Raw genomic sequence first — 22,262 nt, 5'->3', positions numbered from 1 at the left:
CAGCACGGACTAATCGTGATGTATAACATCTTCACATACTCTACATATGCACTGAAGTCCTTTGTAAAAGCTGTTCTAGAGAAATCCAAATAATATCCAAGTGGATTGATGACTAAACGTGTTGAGCAGCAGAAAGCAGTTTGCTCGAGGGCACAGCGGTGATGTCCAGTTTCTGGGTCTCTTCTTCTTGAGATTGAACCTGAATCATCATGTTAGCAGCCTGGAGAGGGAACCATTAGGCTGATGTAGAATAAAACCCACTGCGGTCAGAAAATGAGTCTAAAGCTATGACAGTATTTGACCACTCACATCCACATGTTTCCAGCCTTCCTACACACATCACCTGTGTAAAATACATATAAAATCAGATAAAATGATAAAAGTCACATTTAATCCTTTTTTTTTTTTTTTTTTATGAAAGTGGCACTAACGGTCACTGACAGTCTTGAATTGTTTCTTCATCAGGTTTGTAGAAATGTAGCACTGCATCAGTGTCTCATCAATGGATGCTCTGCAGTGAATGGGTGCCGTCAGAATGAGAGTCCAAACAGCTGATAAAAACAAAAGCCAATGACTCTGCTCTAATCGTCATTATTATCATTGGGATCCCTGAACATGCAAAAGATTCCTCTGAACTGATTTCAGGACAGGATTCAGACGTTCCATTTGTTTCTGTGTCACCTAAAGCTTCCGGAAAGAAATCGCTTTTAAAATGTCAAGAGTAAAATGGCTTTAGTAAACGCTTCACTGCTGAAACGATGGGAAAAGTAACCAGTTTAGATTAAGTGTGATAGTGGAAGGCCTTTTAAATGATTTGATGAACACAATATTCTGCAAACATTAAATTGTCCACATGATTACGGAGAAGCCGGAGTGCTCTGGTCCTCGTGTCTTTGGGTGTGTTTATTTTTTGCGTTAAATGTCACTTGTCCGGCTTCCAAGAGCCAGATCCCCCAGCGTGGAGAAGAATTCTTCCATCTCCTTCTCCAGGAGGCGATTGCGGCTCTCTGCGTCCTCACGAGCACGCTCAGAGTTTCTCAGCTTGATCTCAAGCATTCCTTTTCTTTTTCTCTCCTGTTCCATCTCCTGCTCGAGTCTCTCCATCTGTGCACACAGAGCTGAACTCGACTCTTGCAGCCTGCAGAGATCAACACAGAAGTGTGTGAGAGTGAGTGAGTGGACAACACAGATATATCACAATGAACTGGTGCTTGTTTCAGACTAGGCTTGTGGGATCCTGAGGGGCCGCAGTTGGAGAGAGAAAAAAATTATGTAATAAAAAAAAATAAAAATTTTTTACTTAAATTTGAATTTAAACAAGACATTTTCAAAAACTTCAGTAAGTTTAAAAATGTATTATTAATGGATGATAATGTTTCAGAGGACCCCCAAATTATTAAAAAAAATTGTGGAAAAAAAAAAATATATATATATATATATATATATATATATATATATATATATATATATATATATATATATATATATATATATACATTATGTATAAATATATATATATATATATATATATATATTATATATATATATATATATATATATATATATATATATATATATATATATATATATATATATATATATATATATGGACATTTTGTCTTCCTCATAGGATGTTTTCTCACACAGTATAAATGGATCTTTATTCATGAAATTGATGTTTATAAATTATATATTTTATGAATGATGATACATTGTTTTGATTTTTAATGCCAATTATGCTAAAAAAAAATAAAAAATTCCAGATTCAGTTATAGTAAGGATTCAACAATGAACACCTAACCCTAAAAGTACAAATTCTGGCAATAAATTAATTCTAGAGAGCCTCAGACCGGATTCATTTCAAAACAATATTTATTTTACAATTGTTAACAGAGTTGTTTTGTGATTTTTCGGAGGACCCCCAAATTATTAAAATAAAATAAAAACACATTTTTTTTCCCCCAATTTTATTTTCTAAGGATTTGTGGAGAGATTCAAATTAAAATCACAAAATGTTGTCTTAATAATATGTTGCTTAAATTTTTTCCCTACATAGTATAAATTAGTACTTAAACATTAAATTATGTACATGCAACTGTTTGGTAACTAACATTCTTCAAAATATCTTATTTTGTGTTCAGCAGAAGGAGGAAACATATTGGTTTGGAACAACTTGATTTGAAATAAATTATGATTTATGATATTCTTTATAAAAGTTGACTTGTCCACACATTCCTAAAACACCTCGTTTAGACACGCCCCCTCATGTCTACATCACTGTGGGAAGATTTGCATAACGCCGCACAAATGTTCACACAGAAAGAAGGCGTCGCTTTTATTCTCGCTGTAGTATTGTTGTCATGGAGACGCTGTGTGTTTCCAAATATGGTAACATTTCCGTCACATGCTTGAGGTATTTTGGATAGCTGGCCAATCAGAGCACACCTCGCTTTTCAGACTGATGAGCTTTGTAGAAATCAGTGCGTTTCAGAAAGACACGGCAGAGAGGAGCGACAATAAAGTACGGTGTGTGGAAAATAATCTAGTGTTTTTTTTTTTTTTTACCTTAAACTGTAAACACATTGCATTACACCAAATAGACAACATAATGCAATTTTTAGCATCACCACATGACCCGTTTAACATAGGTGTCATTTTTAAACAATTCCAACCGCCCTTGTAAAAAACAACAACAACAGCCTTACTTTTCAATTCTAGATTCATAAGTCTGTTTCTGCTTCCTCAGCTCTTCTTTCAGTTCTGTCACGACGCCGAGCAGAGACGAAGGGCTTTCTTCTGCATCTCCGTCTTCCTCCACGACTCTAATGACCGGTGTGATACAGAACAATCCGCTCGCACGCTTCTCCTCAGCATCCTCCTGATGTTCCTCAGGCTTCACCTCCTCCTCGCTCCGTCTGTCTTCTGTCCCCAGCGGCTCGCTCGAGTCTGTGACGGAGATCTCACAGGACGAGCTGGACCACGGCGTGCTGTCCACACTCAGACTCGATGAAGACGTGATGTTGTCGTAAGTAGACAGTCTCTGAGAGGAGCCCGAGTCCCTGGAGCGTTCCCCAGCTGAGGTTCGGCGGTGTCCCCTCAGTGAGGACAGACCGTTCATTAACCAGTTCCCACCGTCCACCGCGGAGCCTCTGAAGGTGTGCTTCCATCCTGGAAGCGTCTTGGCCTGCTTACTAGGGCTGACGGCTGTCTCTCCCTTCCCCTGAGACGAGGTGTGGAGATCCTCCTCAGAGATCACGTCCACCAGGTCGGACTGCAGAAGTTGCTGGCTTTGGTCCTCCAGCTCCGTCTGGTTCTGTGATGTTTCTGAGGGTTTCTCAGTGTACAGGTGCTCGTGATTACTGATGAGCAGCGTCATGAGATGCTGAACAAGGGAGGTGCCTATAACACACACACACACACACACACACAAGCATAAAACGCCTCTTATACTGCATGCATGGGGAATGGCTGAACATGCAAGATCCGCTAGCCAATTTTCATTAGCAATTTCCCATTAATCAGAGAGGATGCGGGGTCCCAGGACCCCTAATGTTGTCATGACATAACATCTTCATCAGGGAACAAGGGTTGCATACATAACCCAGACGTTGCACATTATAATGTTTACAGACAATAAGTCGCACTGGGTCAAAACTGCATTGTTGAGAGGAAAAACGTTGCATTGGTTTATAGGTGAAATTTTATTAGTACATTTAGAAAAAAATTCAAATGCACTGTAAAAACAATTTTTTGAAGTTCTAAATAAAACAAAAAAAAATATTTGGAGTATCTTTACAAAATAATTCAGTATCTTTACTTGTTTCAGTCCTGCTACTTAAAACAATGTCATGATTAATTTAGTTTTGTACTTGCCATTTCTTTGTAAATGCTTATACAATTTGGGTGTACAACTGATTTCTAACATATGTGACATGAAATAAAATTAATTTTTTAATATTATGAAACTGTATCTTGCTGTACATGCTAAAATATTTAATCGTGTGTAGATTATAATTGCGTTTATGCCACACATATAGACTACATTAGGCACAGCTCGTCCCGCAGGTGTCTAGTTCTGAAGAGTTCAATATAAATTCAACAATATAAGTGTGTACCTTCCATGATAGCTACTGGATCCTCCATGTTGGGACGGAGGATATTTGGTCCAAACACGGTGGCCAGGTTCTGCACACCCATTTTATTTTCATTTTCGTGAGACTGCACCTCATCCAGAAATCTACGAGGACAGAGCTCACGGTCAGCAGCGAAGCACGCAAACTCTGTGTCTGAGATGATTATGTTGGACATACTTGCATATATATTTCAGAAGGTTGTAATTGGCAGCTGGAAGGGTCGTCACTAGCTTCCCTAATTCTTGTATTCCCTGTGGGAAGTCATTGAAGCGATCAAAACGTCTCGAGGATCAAATTCAAGTGAAAATATCACTGGTTTATTTTATAGTAAAGTCAATCAGCCTTCTCTAAAAAAAAAATAAAATAAAATCAAGTGCTTGAAATCATGCATAGATTATGTGTGCGGTGCAGTCGCTAACCTCGTCCTCGTCTCTGGCCAGGATCTGAGCACACGTGAGGAAGTCCTCGTACTTGCAGAAGGGAACGACGGGTTCGGGAAGCTCCCTGAGATACAGCTTCAGCAGGGAAGCCACGGTGTGCACATCCGTGTCACTAGAAATCACAATCATAGGGTTAGCATGAAGGGTTGGTAAGGGTTTAGCGCTCCACGTGTGCTCTCGGAGAAGACGTGTACCTGTCAAACTGAGGTTTATCTCCACAGTCAAACGCCTCCTGAAGCTCCTTCACCAGGTTGGCTTGTCCTGGCATCCGGAACAAACCTTCTTCATCGAGACCCTGTTCCCTGATGAAATCCACACACTGCTCCACCACGAGAGGGGCGAGACGAGGACCAAACTTACTCTCATATTGTACAGTGTCCTCCAAACGCTGGCCAAATATGCCTGCAGAGACCAAACAGCTCATGTTTAGCTTATATCAGTCAAAAAAAGTACGGTACAGTGATAATACTATTGCAGTTTGATCATTACCACACTGATTTGCCTTTGATATTAACTCTTTTCTTACTCTACATGTAACGAATCTGGAATATATGAAAGTTTCACTTTTTGAAAAATCCAAGATGTACAATGTCAATGCTACAACGTATAAGCTGAAACTCAACAGTATTTTACGCAACATTTACTTAAAATCCACCACTGTTGTGAACACAGAAGTTGTTTCATTATATATTTAATTACACCAAATTCCCCGTACGTTCCTGACTGCCAGCTTTACTCCAGACGACACTTACAGTGGACATCAAGTATTTCAGTCGTTTTACACAAGCGTATTCTCTTTCCATTGACCTCCTCTCAGCGCATGTTTCTCATCCAGGTGTGAATCTTGTTTGTGGCAGAAATCTGCGCAAACTATTGAGGCGTTTCAAATGCTAATGACTAGAAGACCATGATCAGAGAAAGTTTTGATGTGGACACAGTCCTTAGATGATATCTTAGGCCAAGCTGTCTTAATAAAGTCAATCCAACTGTAAAGCAGTCTCTAAAACAATCCAGTAGATTGACTCTTCTTCTCATTGGCGTCGTAAGAAAATCTCTTTGGTGTTATACTTCATCTAAAGATAACGTCAGCAGGGCTTTTACAGTTCTAGCTGCTAACAGGAGTGGTGCTTTACATTGCTTGTTTGATCTTTCTATTAATATCATGACTTTGTAATTGAATCTGTGGATAGTGAGGCATACTCTGCTCCGTGATATTTGTGTAACACTGGTGATATCATGTGAACACACTGTACATGAAACATTCAGAGGAGGAGAGAAGTAATGACTATGTAGCAGTGTATGTATTTTAATTTGGTGGGTTTACCTCCTCCTAAAGGAGCCCAAATGACCCGTCTGATGGCCTTCACCCAGTCGTCCATGTCACTCTGGGAGTTGGCCATGAGAAGAAAAGACTCATGGCTCATCGCAGCCTTGTCTTTCTCACCAGCTGAGACAGAAACAATAGAGGCTTCTTTCACCACTACATCACTGTTTATTATTCAGAGATACATATCCATTCATAAACATTGCTATTATTGCTTGCAGCTAATTTATGTGCCAAGACAAGAAATGACCACAGATGCAAGGGTTGCACTTTATTTTACAGTACGTGTACTAACATGTACTTATAGTGTACTTACAGTGTATTTATCTAAGAAAGTTCTGGTAATACAAGGTAACTACATGGGGTAGGGTTAGGTTTAGGGGTAGGTTCAGCCAGGGTTAGTACCTAGTTATTGTAATTACTATAATAAGTACATAGTATGTACATGAGGAACAGGACTGTAAAATAAAGTGCTACCAAGATGTATTTATATATGCCGTTATATTTGGACATGTAGAAATGTAATGCAGTTATTGTATAATGCTGTTTAGCCTGAAATAATATATTTATTGAGGTGCTGTAACTGTAACTACACTGTAAAAAATTTCTTGTTTTTACAAAAACTTTTTGGCAGCTGTGGTTGCCAGAATAATTTTGTAAAAATACAGAAAACTGTAAAAACATTTACGTCAAAAACTGTTAATTTTACAATATAAAGCTGTAATTTACAAACAAGAAAATGTAAATATAAACCAGTAAATTCAACAACACACAAAATTAAATCTGTTTTGTACCTTGAAAATACTGACAACCACCATAATAATAAAGATGGTACTGTATAAGAGAAAGCCACATGAAGTATCAGAGCTCATCACAAGTAGCTTCACCACAAGCAGAAGTATATATTAACATATAGAAGGTGCACATTTATGGAAACACAAAACACCATCATGGTAACACACGTGATACTTAAATAATGCAAAAAACTTTCATTAAGCAACAGAAGATGTAACATAAAGCTCAAATGTACATAACTGATAACAGGAACTATTTAAAAACTTGATTATTTAAACAAAATACTTTCAAACGTGGAGTGTCACGCAGGGAATTCTGGGAATATCAGTTTACAGTTTTAGACTGTAAATTATACATTGATTTGTTCTTTTTTTACTTCTAAAAGCTGTATAATTAACAGAATTTTACTGTAAATTTACATTAAATGCTTTGTTAGATCTTTTACAGTTTTTCCCTGTATATAGTACGGGAACTTACTGTTAACCTATTATCAGTTTTTTTCCGTAGCATTTTTACAAAATTTTACAGTTAAAATTACACTTATTTTTTACAGTGTAATCATTCAGTCTTCTTTTTATGGAAGCTTATTTATGCTGTTGAAAAACTTTGTGAGTTTATATCCCATAATTCTTTAAATCTTGCAATTATGAGAAAAAAAAAAATCTAAATTGTGAGAAAAAATGTCATTATTATCTTTGAATTCCTTTTTATTTTGCGGTGGAAACAACCTACCACATCTTTTAGATGGAGTCTATATGTGTATCTCTATTGTCACGTATCAGTGAGATATATTTCAGTATTACTTCAGTGTTTTGGTACTAACTTGCTGTCCGTCTCGCCATCATTGGCATGAGAAGTTGAACACGTCACAGATCTTCAATTTAAAACAGACTTAAAAAGACCAAAGTAACAAAGACATTTCCAGTTACCCACTGGGTTTGCAACAGTAAAGGATAAAGACCTCCACAATGGCTTCAGTTCAGAGCTTCACACTGATAAAAGCATTGAACAGCCAATACTCTGCTGGCCAGATAAAATGACTGGAGGAATTAGTCATGAGAAGATAAGTGCTTACAGCAGTCGACTGAACAAAAACAAATACTGATGCAATTAAGATAAATAAGAGAAGCAAACCCAGCAGTTGTAGAAAAAAAAAAAAAGGGGCTTGTGGTGAAAGAACAACAGTGATCTGATTAAAAGTGAATTCTGGGGACTTTTTCCTTTTTCAAACAACTGAATTGTGTTTATTTAATCGTGGAATACAGACTGAGTGCAGGCTTTTACAGATACACAATTATGTGCTCAGCGTGCAATTGTGTTTTATCTGTTTTATCCATGAATTTGGCAGTGGTTGTGTGCGTTCCTGGGACTTTGCACGTGATCTGGATTATGTGTTGTGTAGTTATGCACAGGACTGAAGAAGGTCTCTGATTTCACAAGTACAACATGTTCCCAGAACAACATTCCAATCAACCAATCAGAATTGAGGAATAACTTTTCAGGAAATATCTGTTTTAGGCTTAAAGCCATGGTTAGGTGCTTCTTCACCCTTCTTAATAATTTCACACTGATTTAGGAATACATTACGGGTAGGGTTAGGTTTCGGGTTAAGTTTATTTGGACAATAATGTTGATCTAGGATCATCGAAAGATGTTGATCCAGGAACATGTCTTGGGAAAATCAAGGCCACCAAGTAGATTATCTCAAATTGATGTTTGGAGAAATATTACGAGGAGGAGTTTCAATTTGGGAAGTGGAACTGACTGTCTTCAGAAAAGTTTCATTTATATATATATGAGAAGCACAAGGGAGCTCTGAAATCGGATTTTTTTTATATATTTTATTGTTTGCTTTGCACGAAAAGGGACTCAAAGGAGCTGAAGCGTGCTGGTCAGATGGAGACTGTGGTTATGGGTTCTTCTCTGTGTTTACTGATCTGACATGAGGAAGTGCTGTTGGGTGTAGCAAACTGCTGCTAGTGTCCTATGCTTTGTGTGTTTGGCTGTTTTATTTATTGTGTTTGGTGCATACTTAGGCTAACACCAAATTCAGTTATCTAAATGTTTATGATGCATTTTAGGGGTGAACAATTTATTCACTGATGCATCCTGATATAATATTATTTATTTTTTATTTTTTCTTAAATTATTCTTGATCAGAATTTTTCATTAATTATATGCAAAACTATTCAGCGTATTGTTCTAATTACAGGACAATTATTTGTAATCTGATTTTTTTTCTTCTTTTTAGTCACATCGCTGTCTTTGGCTTGAGCAGACGCGGTCTGCATTTTCATAGATTTTCACCATTTGAATATCATTATTGTGTGCAAAAAAGAGAAATGAATATCTTGTAAACTCTGAATGTGTTTGGATGTTGACCCCAGTTTTCTTTACTTTATTGTTTAGAAAAGGAAGCTCTGGTGGGTGTCACACTCATGTTCTTTACTTGTCATAAATAAGATATACACACAGTCAGCGTCAGTAAATAATTTCATGGCAAAATCTTTAATCAGTGTGTTCTGGAAAGCCTAATTAATTTGAAAAGCCATGCATGCTGGTTTCAGTTCAGGACATTGATTTGATGATTTGATGTGAAGATCTGCTCACCTGGCACAATCTCAAAAAGCTGTCGGCCGGGTTCTTCTGTGTTGGCTGTCAGTTCATTCACCTGGCTGCCCTTCAGTGAGATGCAGCCCTGCACAGACAAAGAGTTAGAAATGCATCACATAACCATAACCTCTTGGATATCATTCTTTAATCAGCATCAAGTGTCCTAGTCTTCTGGAAATGTGTTGCCAGGGATTTTGAGCCTACTGTACAATCAAAAGCTTGAACATTTGGTGGTTTGCCATACTGCATATTTTCGAAACGCCTCCTTCAATTAGATAAACTGTAAACTGAATAAAGTTCAGAGATTATTCACCAGGCCAATCCAATCCAATCAAGCTGAATCCTTTAGCAGACACTTTCCTTTGATTGGTTGTTGTTTTTTGAAATATTTTGAACAGATTGAATCTTTAAAAAATCTTCTTAAGAAAGAAATAAAGATATTTTTTAGGTTGAATTCCAAGAAGTTTGTAAGAATGCTCAATTCTTGAAAAATTGTTTAGGAGGTTAAAGAATATGTCATATTTAAATTCACATTTTCTCAAGAACATCTTACTTAAGAAGAAAATGACAAGCTTTGGTATCTGATTGTATGATGGTCTTTGCATTGAACTTGAAAACCAACTCACACGTTTTTATTTTATTTTATTTGTTGTTTTATTTTTGCACTACCTCCATATTACTGTATAATAACTACATTTTTTTTGTGTATGGCCACTCCCATATTTGCTAAAAAAAAAAAAAATCTTAAAAAATTTAAAACAAACTCATTATTTTTTAAAAATATATCCTTTGTGGATTCAAGTCAAGTTGGAGGTTGTTTTAACTTTAAGAATTTTATTTATGATCAGTTTTCAAGAAGAAAATACTGTAGCAGTTTTTTTCACATATCCAGTCCCAGCTCTACTTCTGAACAACTATCAAATACCCCGGATCATAATGCTAATAACATTATAATCGTAATGCTCAATACGGCCCAGTCTCCACTGTCACCTTTTATCTCAGCGTGAGATTTGATATGGTATTTTTCTACACAGGCCTTCCACTTTGTATTCTATTGATTAAAGTCAAGAAAAGCGGGAGGGATTGACATTTCCGCACACATCTTGGCCAGCGCAGCATGGGCACCGATTAATGGTGCTTTGATGAGTATTGACATTCTCCTGTGAGGAATGCTTTTCATCTGAAGAACTCACCAAGGCTGGATTTTATTGATTGCTTAATATGAGATGGTCGAAACCTGCTGAAGGCAATGTGCAGGCTCGGATTGTGCTGGAAATATGACGCAACTGGGCATAAATGGAAGAGTTCACACTTACTAATAGCTCTATGTCACATAATGCTCTAACATAAAGTGCTGTCTAGAATCTAGAAAGGATGCATAGTGTTAATGTGACGGATATCACATTTATTGACTGTTTTTTTGCCATCTTTTGTTGGAAAAAGGACTCTCACTAAAATATGGCATGGGTTGTGACTCTCATTTGTGAATGTCTTGCGTTAAGATAAATGAAGAAACGTTGAATACTCTGAGATGTTTCTTAGCAGTATCACAACAAGGCTAGTGCATTTTTTCAGTGAATATTTGTGCTTATGATAGGGATATCTCTATTTGACTTTATCTGACATACAGATAAAGCTATACAAAATTAGAATCAGAAATCATAAGAGCTTTATTGACAATTTGTTTTAGTGACATAAGCTTCCAGTACAGACACAACAACACACAGACCAAAAAAAAAAAAAAAGTTAATATAAATACAAATATTACAAAATAGCTCAAACAATAAATGAAATGTATGAACAGTTTTGCTATAGATGATAATGGAATAGAATAGAGTGAGATGCAGGGATGTACTAGGATGGAGAGGTAACAAATAAACAGAAGAATATTGCACATTTTTATTGCATAAGTGGGGAACATTTAACTGTTCATGAGGTAGATTGCCTGGGGGAAGAAACTGTTCCTGTGCCTTGCTGTTCTGGTGTTTGCGGCTCTGAGGCGCCGGCCAGATGGCAAAAGTTCAAAAATGGGGTGACTTGGATGTGAGGGATCCAGAGTGATTTTCTGAGCCCTTTTCCTCACTCTGGATGTATACAGTTCTTGAAGGGTGGGCAGGGGAGCACCAATAATCCTTTCAGCAGTCCGAACAGTTCTCTGTAGTCTTCTGATGTCTGATTTTGTTGCTGAACCAAACCAGACAGTTATTGAAGTACAGAGGACAGACTCAATGACGGCTGAGTAGAACTGTTTCAGCAGCTCCTGTGGCAAGGTAAACTTCCTCAGCTGGCGAAGGAAGTACAACCTCTGCTGGGCCTTTTTTTACAATGGAGTCAATGTGACTGTCCCACTTTAGGTCCTGAAAGTCCACAAATGTCACTTTTCACATTGTTGTGGGTTCAGGGCGTCAGGTAAGTTGAAAATGTATTTTATTTTATTTTTTCTTTAATTTTGATTTAGGAAGTGTAGAGGGTTAACAAAAAGATGATTTTTGTTTGTTATTTTGGCCTTGTCTGCCCCTGACGCTAAGCGCCAACTTGTAAATAAATTATTGTTATTCAACATCTCTCTGGTTCTGAGACTCTCTTCCTTTTCCTGTTACTGCTGACCCCTAGCAGTCGTAACATAAATTGGGGGCTCGTCCGTGATATCTGGGTCAGGTGAAGAGGAGAACCAATCACAGCCTCTGACAAATTATCTCCAGGAACCGCCCATCTGATACAAACATACACAGAGAGAACACAAGAGGACAGAATGGAAACAACCAATAAATGACTTGGGCTCATAACAAGGATTCTCACATAAGTCCCTGTTTTGTCCAGATGTTGCAGGATGAAGTGCAATCCCATGTTGATTGCATCATCCACGGACCTGTTTGCTCGGTAAGCAAACTGCAGGGGGTCCAGTAAGGGTCCAGTGATGTCCTTCAGATAACCCAGAACCAGTTTTTCGAACGACTTCATGACGACAGACGTTAGAGCCACAGGTCTGTAGTCGTTAAGTCCTGTTATCTTGGGTTTCTTTGGGATGGGGATGATGGTGGAGCGTTTGAAGCAGGAAGGTACTTCACACAACTCCAGGGATCTGTTGAAGATCTGTGAAAAGATGGGGGCCAGCTGGTCAGCACAGGTTTTCAGACAGGCTGGTGTAATAACATCTGGGCCTGGTGCTTTTCTTCTGTTGTTCTTCTTGAAGACCTGGCGCACATCATCTTCACAGATTTGAAGAGCAGTAGGTGTGGAACGGGGGATTGCAGGAGGTGTAAACGGTTGTGTAGGGAGATGGTCAGAATGGGTGTTGGGGGTTTCAAATCTGCAATAAAACTCATTCAGGTCTTTAGCAAGTCGTTGATTTGCCTCAATGCAGGGAGATGGTGTCTTGTAGTTAGTGATGGCTCTCAGCCCTTTCCACACTGCAGTTTACTCATTGGAAGTGAACTGATCGAAACGCCTATTTATGAACTATTAATTATTTATTAAATGTGCATTTTTTTCAGTTTATATGACTTTTGAATTAATGACCCTTTAGATGTTATTATTGTTTTTAGTGATTAAAAACACATTTACTGATATATTTGATTCCAAAATGAGTTGTTTCTTTTTGGTAGATCAAACAGCTAATTTTGCCAACAGTGCGAAAAAAAGTGTTTATTACGTTTGAAATATTAAGAAAACTATTTTTAATATAACTCATCGAAAGAAGAAAGTCATATACACCTGTAGTAAAACACTGGTTAATTTTCATTTTTGTGTAAACATGCCTTTAGCCCTGTTGTACCCTTCTTTAGATGTACTGTAAGTCTTGGGACAATTGTTCTCAGTAGTGCAGTGATGCAAATTCAGAGTAGTTCAACCGCCAAATTTCCTTTTATAGCCATATTTCTGTACGTCTTCAAGGCTGAACATACCTGTGGTTTGGTCTCCTCTTCATCCTTGTAGAAGTAGAGGTGGTCAGCACGCAGCACAAACCAGCGCAGCTGCCAGTTCTTCATAATGCTCCTCTGCTTCTTCAGCCAGCCGGCCTTTAGCACTCCCTCCTGGAGACTCGGTGAGCCACGTGATGCTTCTCCCATCACCATGCTCTTGGACCTGGCTGCAGGTGATGACAAGAGACGTACATGTCAGTGATCAAAGACATCATCATCATCTTCATCATCATTTGTAGTCATGCATCATTTAAGGATGACAAGCACTTACAGTAGCAGAGGGGAAACTGTCATAATTTACACAAAAGCAGAATTGTAGGCTATTGTATGATTTCAGAAGACTTCATGAGTCATACCAACCACTTTTTATGAGACTTTGGCAGTGCTTTTGAGTCTTTTTTGAAGCTTGACAGCTTCACTCTCCATATTCACATAAACACATGGAAAAATTGATCTAAGCGATTAAAAAAAATATATTATTTTGGTTTTCCACGATTGAAAGAAACTTCACAAAAAACGTGTAGCTTAGTGACAGGTGCTGTGTTTATCCTGTGAGCCAGTAATTTATACTAAATAATCAATAAATGAGATACTTGATAATCTAAAAAAAAAATTTAGTATCATTGAAATGTATTTTTTATATATATATAATAGTATTTAAAATTTTAGTATTTTCCATTTTCTATTAATTTTTAGTAAAAATGTTGGTAATTTATTTGTGTTTCTGTCATTTTTATGTCATGTCATGCCTCTGGGTTCTAGACTCAAAATCAATGTTTTGCTTTCTTAGAAAGAGAGGGAATTCAATGTTTTTTTTTTCTTATTTATTTTATTATAATAAATTATTTTTCCCTCCCAATCCACTGGTGAGCTTCTATATAGTTTCTATTATTTGTACTAGTTGATATAAAATGCACATATATTTAATTAAGTTTCAGTTAACATTTATTTTAAGTTGTAAAAATGAATTAGTTCTATAATAACCCTGCTATAAGCTTCTTTGCTTTGTGTGCTCCGATTCATCCTCTCTGGTCTGTACCACTTACCCTCTGGTAAATACATGTGTGATCCTCCAGTATCTCTTTCCCAGAGGGAGTGAGTGCTCATGCTCTAATAGGATCTCCAGAGTGTAATTTAGCCAGAGGCTCACTTGATATAGAAGCTTCTGCAGTCTGCCAATGTAGTTATGATGTTCAAGGACCACTTTTTCATGGACCAAAAGATTTTGTTTTGATTCTCCTGATTTTGCTCTGACACAGGCCATGCAGGCTTAAATCTGGACTACTGTATGAACAATCTGTGTCACCATTGATAATGTATAGGAGTCTGTCTAGCCTCAGTCATCTAATGCCTCTGGGCTGTAGACTCCAAATCAATGCATGCGTGGCTTTCAGAGAAAGAAAAGAAATCGATGTGTCCTTCTCATTTATATTATTGTATTATGTTTCACTCCCAATCCACTGGTGAGCTGGACTGCTGACTGGTCTTTAAGTCTGTAATTCATATAGAGTGCAACGGTCCGGATCCGGAATTAAAAGTTCCATGTTTTCTCAATGGTTTTGAATAGTAACGTATATAACCATTACTGTGAGCTAAGAGGTTGTTAATTGATGATATACGCTTTTGTTTCAGCCAACATATTAATAATAATTAAAGAAAAAAATAATGTTTAATCATCCTGTTGAAAAACTATATTACCCACAATTCTGCAAAGAAATCTCTACCAATCAGAGCATCAAAACAAGATAAATACGGCAAAATAAATCTTTAGTGCTCTCCTATGAAGCACTACAAATGACCTCCCAATGCTCTAAACAGAAAAACGTAACAGAAACAGCGGATGGGCTGAATGACACACATCTCGCTCTCTGCCAGCAGGTGGCGCATATGGAACAGCAGATTTTCTTGGTTTCTGTAAACAAAGCAGTGCTGCACTTATAAACACTGCTTTAATATGGATTATCCAGAGGCAAGGGGAAAAGAAAATACCAACTAAACAAATTTTTCAGTAATATTTTTCAGTAATACAGTAATATAAACAAACTTGCATCTCGAACCATGCTTCGTCTGCTATAATATTTTTCTCCTCTTTGCGTCCATCTTCAGCGTATCTGGCCTCTAATAATGGCTGTTTGCAAACTTTTTAATATTTTCACACAAATTACATTTTTTCTTTAATTATTGCAATGCAGTTTGTTGCAATTCTGTAACAGAGATCGGCTGAAATAATCTTGTAAGTTCCAGGGAACTTTCTATCTCTAGAAAAATAAAAAATAAAAATTAATACAAAATGCTCATAGCGCAGGAACAGTATAATAGAAACCATGATTTATTTATTTTGTAAACTGCGATATATACCTTGAAACAGGTTATTCATATTCCGCAGCCCTAACTATGAACTTGGTAGTGGCAAATGAAAACCTCAAGTTTCAATTTCTAACATGGTTCACTCATCAAATGTTTACTCTGACTTGGCGGGATGATTATTGCAGCCTTTGTTTCAGATTTTAAAGTTTATTTTTTATACATTTTTTTGTGAACACTGTAAGTACCAATTTGCTCAAATAATTTTCCATTTTATTTGTGGGAGTATTCTGCAGTATAAACTAATAAAATATAAATCCTGCACACTACTTAAGTTTGGATCATCACAAAAATATTTTAATGAGCAGTGTTTTGGTCAATTGACTTTCCACAGGCTTACGAAACATGCAAAGTAGAAGCACATTTATAAACACATTTATAGTGAGTTAAATCTACTGTTAGTAATGCCAGTTTGTCCAGCGTTCCTTATCCAGTGCACCTACAATTGGTTTGGTTGTGCGAGGCACTATATATATATATAGTGACTATTATGCAGAAGTAGGAACTTTCAGCTTTGATGTGTAGCAGAAATGCAAACATTGAGTGTTTTAAAACTCCCTCAAAGCTGTCCATCTGTGGAGCCCATGATGGAAATGTTTTCCCTCCACGAGTGTTCGGTGGCCATCAGTTTGGAGTATTTTCAGTGCTGAAGTCAAATGGAACAGAGTGCAGACACCCAGTTTGCAAATCTCTCTACACGATGATTCATACCTTCCCACATTGTATTGGGCGTTTCTAGGATGTGGTCACCAAAACTGCCTGTTTTGGCACGTACAGGACCAACTCTGAGAATAGTTGTCTCTAAAGTTGCAGTTAAAATATACTGGATAGAATGTTTTCAAGTTGTGCATGATGACAGTGAGCGTACTGGAGCCTTGATAGTGGCATATCAATTAGGCACCTTAGATAAAGTCCACCGCGATTAGCAACAGCAAGAAACCACCTAGAGCGTGGGTTTGCATACTTTAAGACATTAACTATATTACATATAGTACATATTGTTACATATTATTTATTTTTCATTTTATTGGTTGTGGTTCTATTATTTTTTTTTTTTTGTAGATTATTTTTTTTTACTACATATTACTTTTGAATTTGTGAAGTTTTCGTAATTTAGTAATTTCTGAAATTACACACTCACACACACACACACACACACACACAGACACACACACACACACACACACACACACACACACACACACACACACACACACACACACACACACACATATATATATATATATATATATATATATATATATGACAAAATATCCATCCATCCATCCATCCATCAAAGAAATATGTGTTATATTATGTTTTGTCATAAATTAATTGGTTTGATTCTGTTATAAGACAAATCTAGTATTTCTATATAACAAGTATTTGTTTTATTCTAGATATGTCAATTTTTTTTTTTAATTGTAGAACTCTAGCAACATCAGAGTCTGATTATGTTCGATTTCCGTTGAATGCATGAACTAAATGAATGTATACCTTCAATGCAAATCTCTTTGTATTAAAGCATCTGTCAAATGCATGCATATGATGTAATGTCCACTGGGAAATAAACAAGGTCTAATGTACAGTCAGCTGGCGATATCGTGAAACAAACCCCTTGATATAAGACCCTGCCTCTAAGCAGAGAGGTCTCAAATTGCCCTGAAGGGTTTATTTTGCGATTATGAGCGACTGACTGCACATTATCCAGCATAGTGCATGTCCTCTGCCAAATAAATGAGTGCAAATATTAATCTGAGCAAGATCTCTGTTACCTGGAAGATCAGTTTTCAGCTAGAAACTCTTTATACAATAAATGTGAGTGATGCAGAATGCTGTGACTGACCAGTGAGAATCAAGCTTTCCAGAGAGAAATAAATAAATGCATGGTTCACGGTTGAACATCTCCCAGCAGATGCCGTGATGCTCAGCTGCTGGGGGAAGGGGAGGTGTGAGAGGACATAAAGGGCTGAATTACTCAGCCTTTTACATGCATTGCTTATTTCCATCAGGTTGATGCATGATGAATGAAACCCTGCGCTCTGGCTGTATTTCACATCAACAGGCTGCTGATGAAGGACGATCGGCGCTCTGTGTGTAAAAGCCTCAGCGTGCTGCAGATGATAGCAGAATGTGTGTGACATGCATCGCTAAACGCTTGTGGTTGATCTTATGGTCGGCCATAACACAATGAGAGTAAAGAGATAAGACTTATTAAGTGTTTGTACATTCATATCTATCTGTTTAGCAGAATCAGAGTTTTGATGGAGTAAATAGCTGAATAATCAGTCGGACAGCTTTGTATCAGTCGTCGACTACTATGGGCGTTTATTTCCAAATATGGACATCTTTTATGGCAAATAATTTTCTCATTTATAATATAAGGTCAATTCAATTTAATTACATCAGTTGGAATGTAAACATATACACTGAAACTATATTTTTTCATAATCAATAAAAAGCTGACATATAGTGGGAAACTTAGTAGCAAATTAGTAGCAAAATATAATTTAAAATCATAAATCATAAATTATATTATATATTATATACATTTACTAATATCTATCTATCTATCTAAAACAATTATATTTATAGTTGTCCATATATATATATAGAGATATTAAGTGATATAATGGAGATGATCGAGTGATGTGCTGAACAGCTGAAGCAGAGACGCTGTGAGATGAAGCAGGTTCAGATGAAACACAGAAGCGCTGTACTGTACCTCTCCTGGTCTGTCTGATCTTTGGACTCAGCATGGCTGCCATCGATGGGCTGCGCTTCCTACGCTCGTCATGTTCCTCCTCGTCAGATCTTCTCTCGGTACATTCTCCCTCCTGCTCCTGTCCTCCTCGCTCTCTCCTCTCTTCTCCGCTCGCTCGCTGGCTTCATGTTGCAGACTGGTTGGGGGCTGGGGGAGGGATTCCTCACACACACATGCTCGCTCTCCAGTTCTTACTCACACACACACACACACACACTGGTCCACATCCACCGGGCGATGATGCATTATTCATCATCGCTCCTCTACATTGAGCAGTGTGTGTATGGTTACAGCAGGCTGTCCTAGAGAGTACAGCGCCCATCTCTTAATTGGTCTGAGGCATGTGTTCTTGCACTCCTCCGTCTCTGGAGATGTCTCACCCTGTCTGTCTCTTGTACACACACATATCTCCATCAGAGGTGTGCACTACTGAAGCTGGCCACTCTGTAAAAAATGACATTGAATTTAATGGTAAAAGACTGTAAAAATGCTACAGTAAAAACCTGTTAAATGGTTAACGGTAAGTTAACCTACTATATGTATATGGTGAAAAATATTTCAGCATTGATTTCAGCATTTTTATCATTTTTACAAAAGTTTAATAGGAGCCAGAATCTTTTGTTCATCACCGATTAGAAAACGAATGCATATAAAGCTAAATGTGTGACGCTAAGCTTCAAATGCATCAGTTTTCAAATCTTACAGCATGCTAAAATTGTTTAGAAATCATAACATAATATTTCTTCAAGTAATTATGTGAAAATTAGGCTTTTTATTAAACGAAGCTGGGGACCTGCAAATCATACTTTGTGTGAAAAGGAATAAAAGTTGTGGGAGAGGCACGTATTTATTTGGGTTTTTGGATTACATGAGACATCATTAACATTTCTGCAATAATTTATTTATGTTTGAATTTATTTGAATTAATTCATTTATTTCTATATTCATAACAGAGATGCTTCCCATTAAAACAAAACATTCTGCTTTTAACTTTTAATTAGATACTTACACAATTATACATACAAATTGAATATACATGCATATATAATATACAATGACTTTTTGGGTGGGTGAACTATCACTTTAATGCTTTTAATCCAATTATAATCTCATGAAATTAAGTTATTTTGAAACTGTTGAATCCAGCATATATATATATATATGGTTTTTCCTGGGTTACTGGAGTGTTCAACCTCCAAATGACTCAAATTGCCCGTCTCAAATCTCCATTTAGTGTTCTCTCCGCCCTGTTTCTCCTCCTGCCCTCGTCTTTCCTTTCTTCCCGTCTTTTTCTTAAGCCACCCCCAGTACAGCAGATAATAGCAGCAGCTCCACCAATGCCATTCAATCCGCTCAGCCCTGTAGACCACAGCTGCTCCTCAGAAAAGATGCAGGTGGCAATAAAAACCTCATTCAACTGCTTCTAACCAGCACTGACCCACCAGTCCCCAAATACACTCCACTCTCTCAAATAAAGCGCTTTGTTCTCTCCCAACATGTTTGTTTATTCAGAATATCTTTTCATAATTGCCGTCTAGCTAATCTGTCGTCTGCCCGGAAAAAATGCCTTCTGCATTTCCACAAAATGATTTATTCCCATAAACATCCTCTTTGTCAAATGCTTTGATGCATCTCTTTTGGAAATGCACATGTCCTAAACCACTTAGATGGGATGCACTTGACCGTCTGGGGATTTAATACCCACATGAGCTGGGTTATTGATGATTTAGCTGTTTGTTTGAAAGTGTTCTTTGTCCATTGCAAGTGGTCAGGATGTTAAGTCTCATCATTGCTGGATTATTTGACCTTGAGATGTGTTTTTGAATTGGACAATGTCTTTTCTTTCAAAATATGCCTTTTATTATTATTATTATTATTATTATTATTATTATTATTATTATTATTATTATTATTATTAAAGAACCTATTCTGCTCTGGCTTAAATTACACTTGAAGCTGTACTGAAAAGATTGGCTGATAAATGTACTTGGTTGAAGCTGTCAGATAGCAGTGACTCAAACAACACATAGTTCATATTGATAGAAAAAAATGTTGTCTGTCACAGTAATGTTGCAGTTTCAAACCCTTCAATAGATCTTCAGTCATTCAGACCAATTCTGATTACTGCTTCTGTTGCTGTCGACTGAGATGTAATGTCACAAGACTTATTGATTTAGCAAGACATTGATAATTCAGAAGGGCATCTCTGGAGACATCACAAGCGGTGATGGAGCAACGGAGATTTTCAAAATAATATATATAAATCCCATGAAATCAACTTATTTTGAAACTGTTAAAGGGCGAAGTCTTATGTTTGTGAATAAAATGTTTCATGTACATTTAGATTTACATTTCATTTATCTCATATGACAGATTTTGTTGTGAATTTTATCTTCTTTATTTGCAATGTTAACTATAGATAAACAGAGAGACATATTTTTAGAAATTTAAAATGTCTCTTGTCATGTCATGAGCAGATCATTAAAACAGTGCCAATGTGGGAGAATCAATAGAATTGAGCCGAGTGATAATTAGAGAAGTGTTTCTCAAGAGAAATGAGAAAAGGAAGAAGAAAAATCAATATGGACATAATTACATTCACCACCACTTGTTCTTCACAACAAAAAGTAGATGATTGGGTAAGTAATGAATCTACTGCACTTGTTGAAGCTCTAGCATAAGTATTTATAATGCATTGGTGACCTTTCAATCTCTTATAAGTTTAATGCTGCCTGTCTCTCTCCATTTACAGTCATTAAACTCATATTGGCATCTTCAAAGTGACATTTTTTTTTTCCTGAATGAATATTAGACTTTAGCTTTAAATAATTTACATCTTTATGTAGCCTAAAACCTCAGCAAATGCACACAGCAACATCCGGTGTGGTGTTACACTTTCCAGATGTGATTGTAATGTCACTGTATCTGCTGAAGGGGGCAGTAGTGAGAACTGAGGCCGTTTAGAGATTTGCTTCTCCCTGGTGACGCACAGAAGCTATTACCAAGGGGCAAGGAACTCGACCGGAAGTTGAAGTCGGGTGGGGGCTGCCATCTTTTAGCAGAACTTCACTTGCGTTAGCATTCCCATTGACTCCCATTCATTTTGGCGTCACTTTGACAGCGAATAACTTTACATCTGAGGCGTTTAAAGACTCCGTTTGTCCATTATTTATTTCTAAAGATACACGACAATGTATAAAGGGCTCCATTACCTTCTATGTTACATTATGGCCCCGTATAAACAGTTTTTGTAAAAAATAGGCTAACGATTGCGTCATAACCACTCGACTCTCTGTCGCATTACCGTACAGACAGGAGGAGAAGCTCGCAGGCAATTAACTTAATATGGCGTACTGGCGTTACATTTTAAAATACTATACAAAATAATTAATCAGAATACTAACTCCTGCTCACTCACGACAAAGAACTCCCCGCTCAAGCTCGCCGTCTCTGCAAGATTAACGATGGCAGTTTGCACGCACAGCTACTAGAAGATTTACATCTGTCAGACAGGTTGCTGACGTCGTCAAGCTTCGTTGGAGTCTGCGCGTCAGAAACGGAAGTGCTAAAAAACGCTAAAACTGGGCTTCATTTGTCTCAATTGAGTTCCAATGGGGTCGCTGTGTCCATTTCTTTTACTGTCTATGGCTATTACAAGATCAACTTCAACTGAGCATCTGCATTAGTGTTTATTTTTTATTTTTTAATCTGTTTGGACCTTTGCTTGCTAAGACCTAGACCCACCTGGCAGACATTCTGTCATTTGAGACTTAATTCAAATAGTGTAAATAATGAAAGGATGTTAAAAGTTTTTCATGGAACCTTTGATACCAAAACATTTACAGCCTGGTACAGTATTTTTTTTTTTTTTTTTTTGGTCTAAATAGCTATTTTTGCCCTTCATGA

The 22,262-nt window shown here is 37.1% G+C and overlaps 1 protein-coding gene across 1 annotated transcript; it reads right to left on the bottom strand.

The window, feature by feature from the left end:
- Positions 1 to 42: 42 nt before the first annotated feature.
- Positions 43 to 18,818, bottom strand: LOC113112061 (rho GTPase-activating protein 22-like). Its single transcript, XM_026277433.1, has 10 exons — positions 18,318 to 18,818; positions 13,211 to 13,395; positions 9,303 to 9,390; positions 5,898 to 6,020; positions 4,768 to 4,975; positions 4,553 to 4,685; positions 4,311 to 4,384; positions 4,116 to 4,237; positions 2,706 to 3,399; positions 43 to 1,138 (listed from the first exon to the last, which is right to left on the bottom strand). Exons 1-10 carry the CDS (start codon positions 18,358 to 18,360, stop codon positions 916 to 918), a joined length of 1,893 nt encoding a protein of 630 aa, XP_026133218.1. The 5' UTR covers positions 18,361 to 18,818; the 3' UTR covers positions 43 to 915.
- Between the last annotated feature and the right edge of the window lie 3,444 nt (positions 18,819 to 22,262).

Source organism: Carassius auratus, chromosome 12 (assembly GCF_003368295.1).
Source record: "Carassius auratus strain Wakin chromosome 12, ASM336829v1, whole genome shotgun sequence".
NCBI lineage: Eukaryota > Metazoa > Chordata > Actinopteri > Cypriniformes > Cyprinidae > Carassius > Carassius auratus.
The sequence above is the reverse complement of the archived record's forward strand: the minus strand, read 5'-3'. Positions and strand labels throughout refer to the sequence as shown.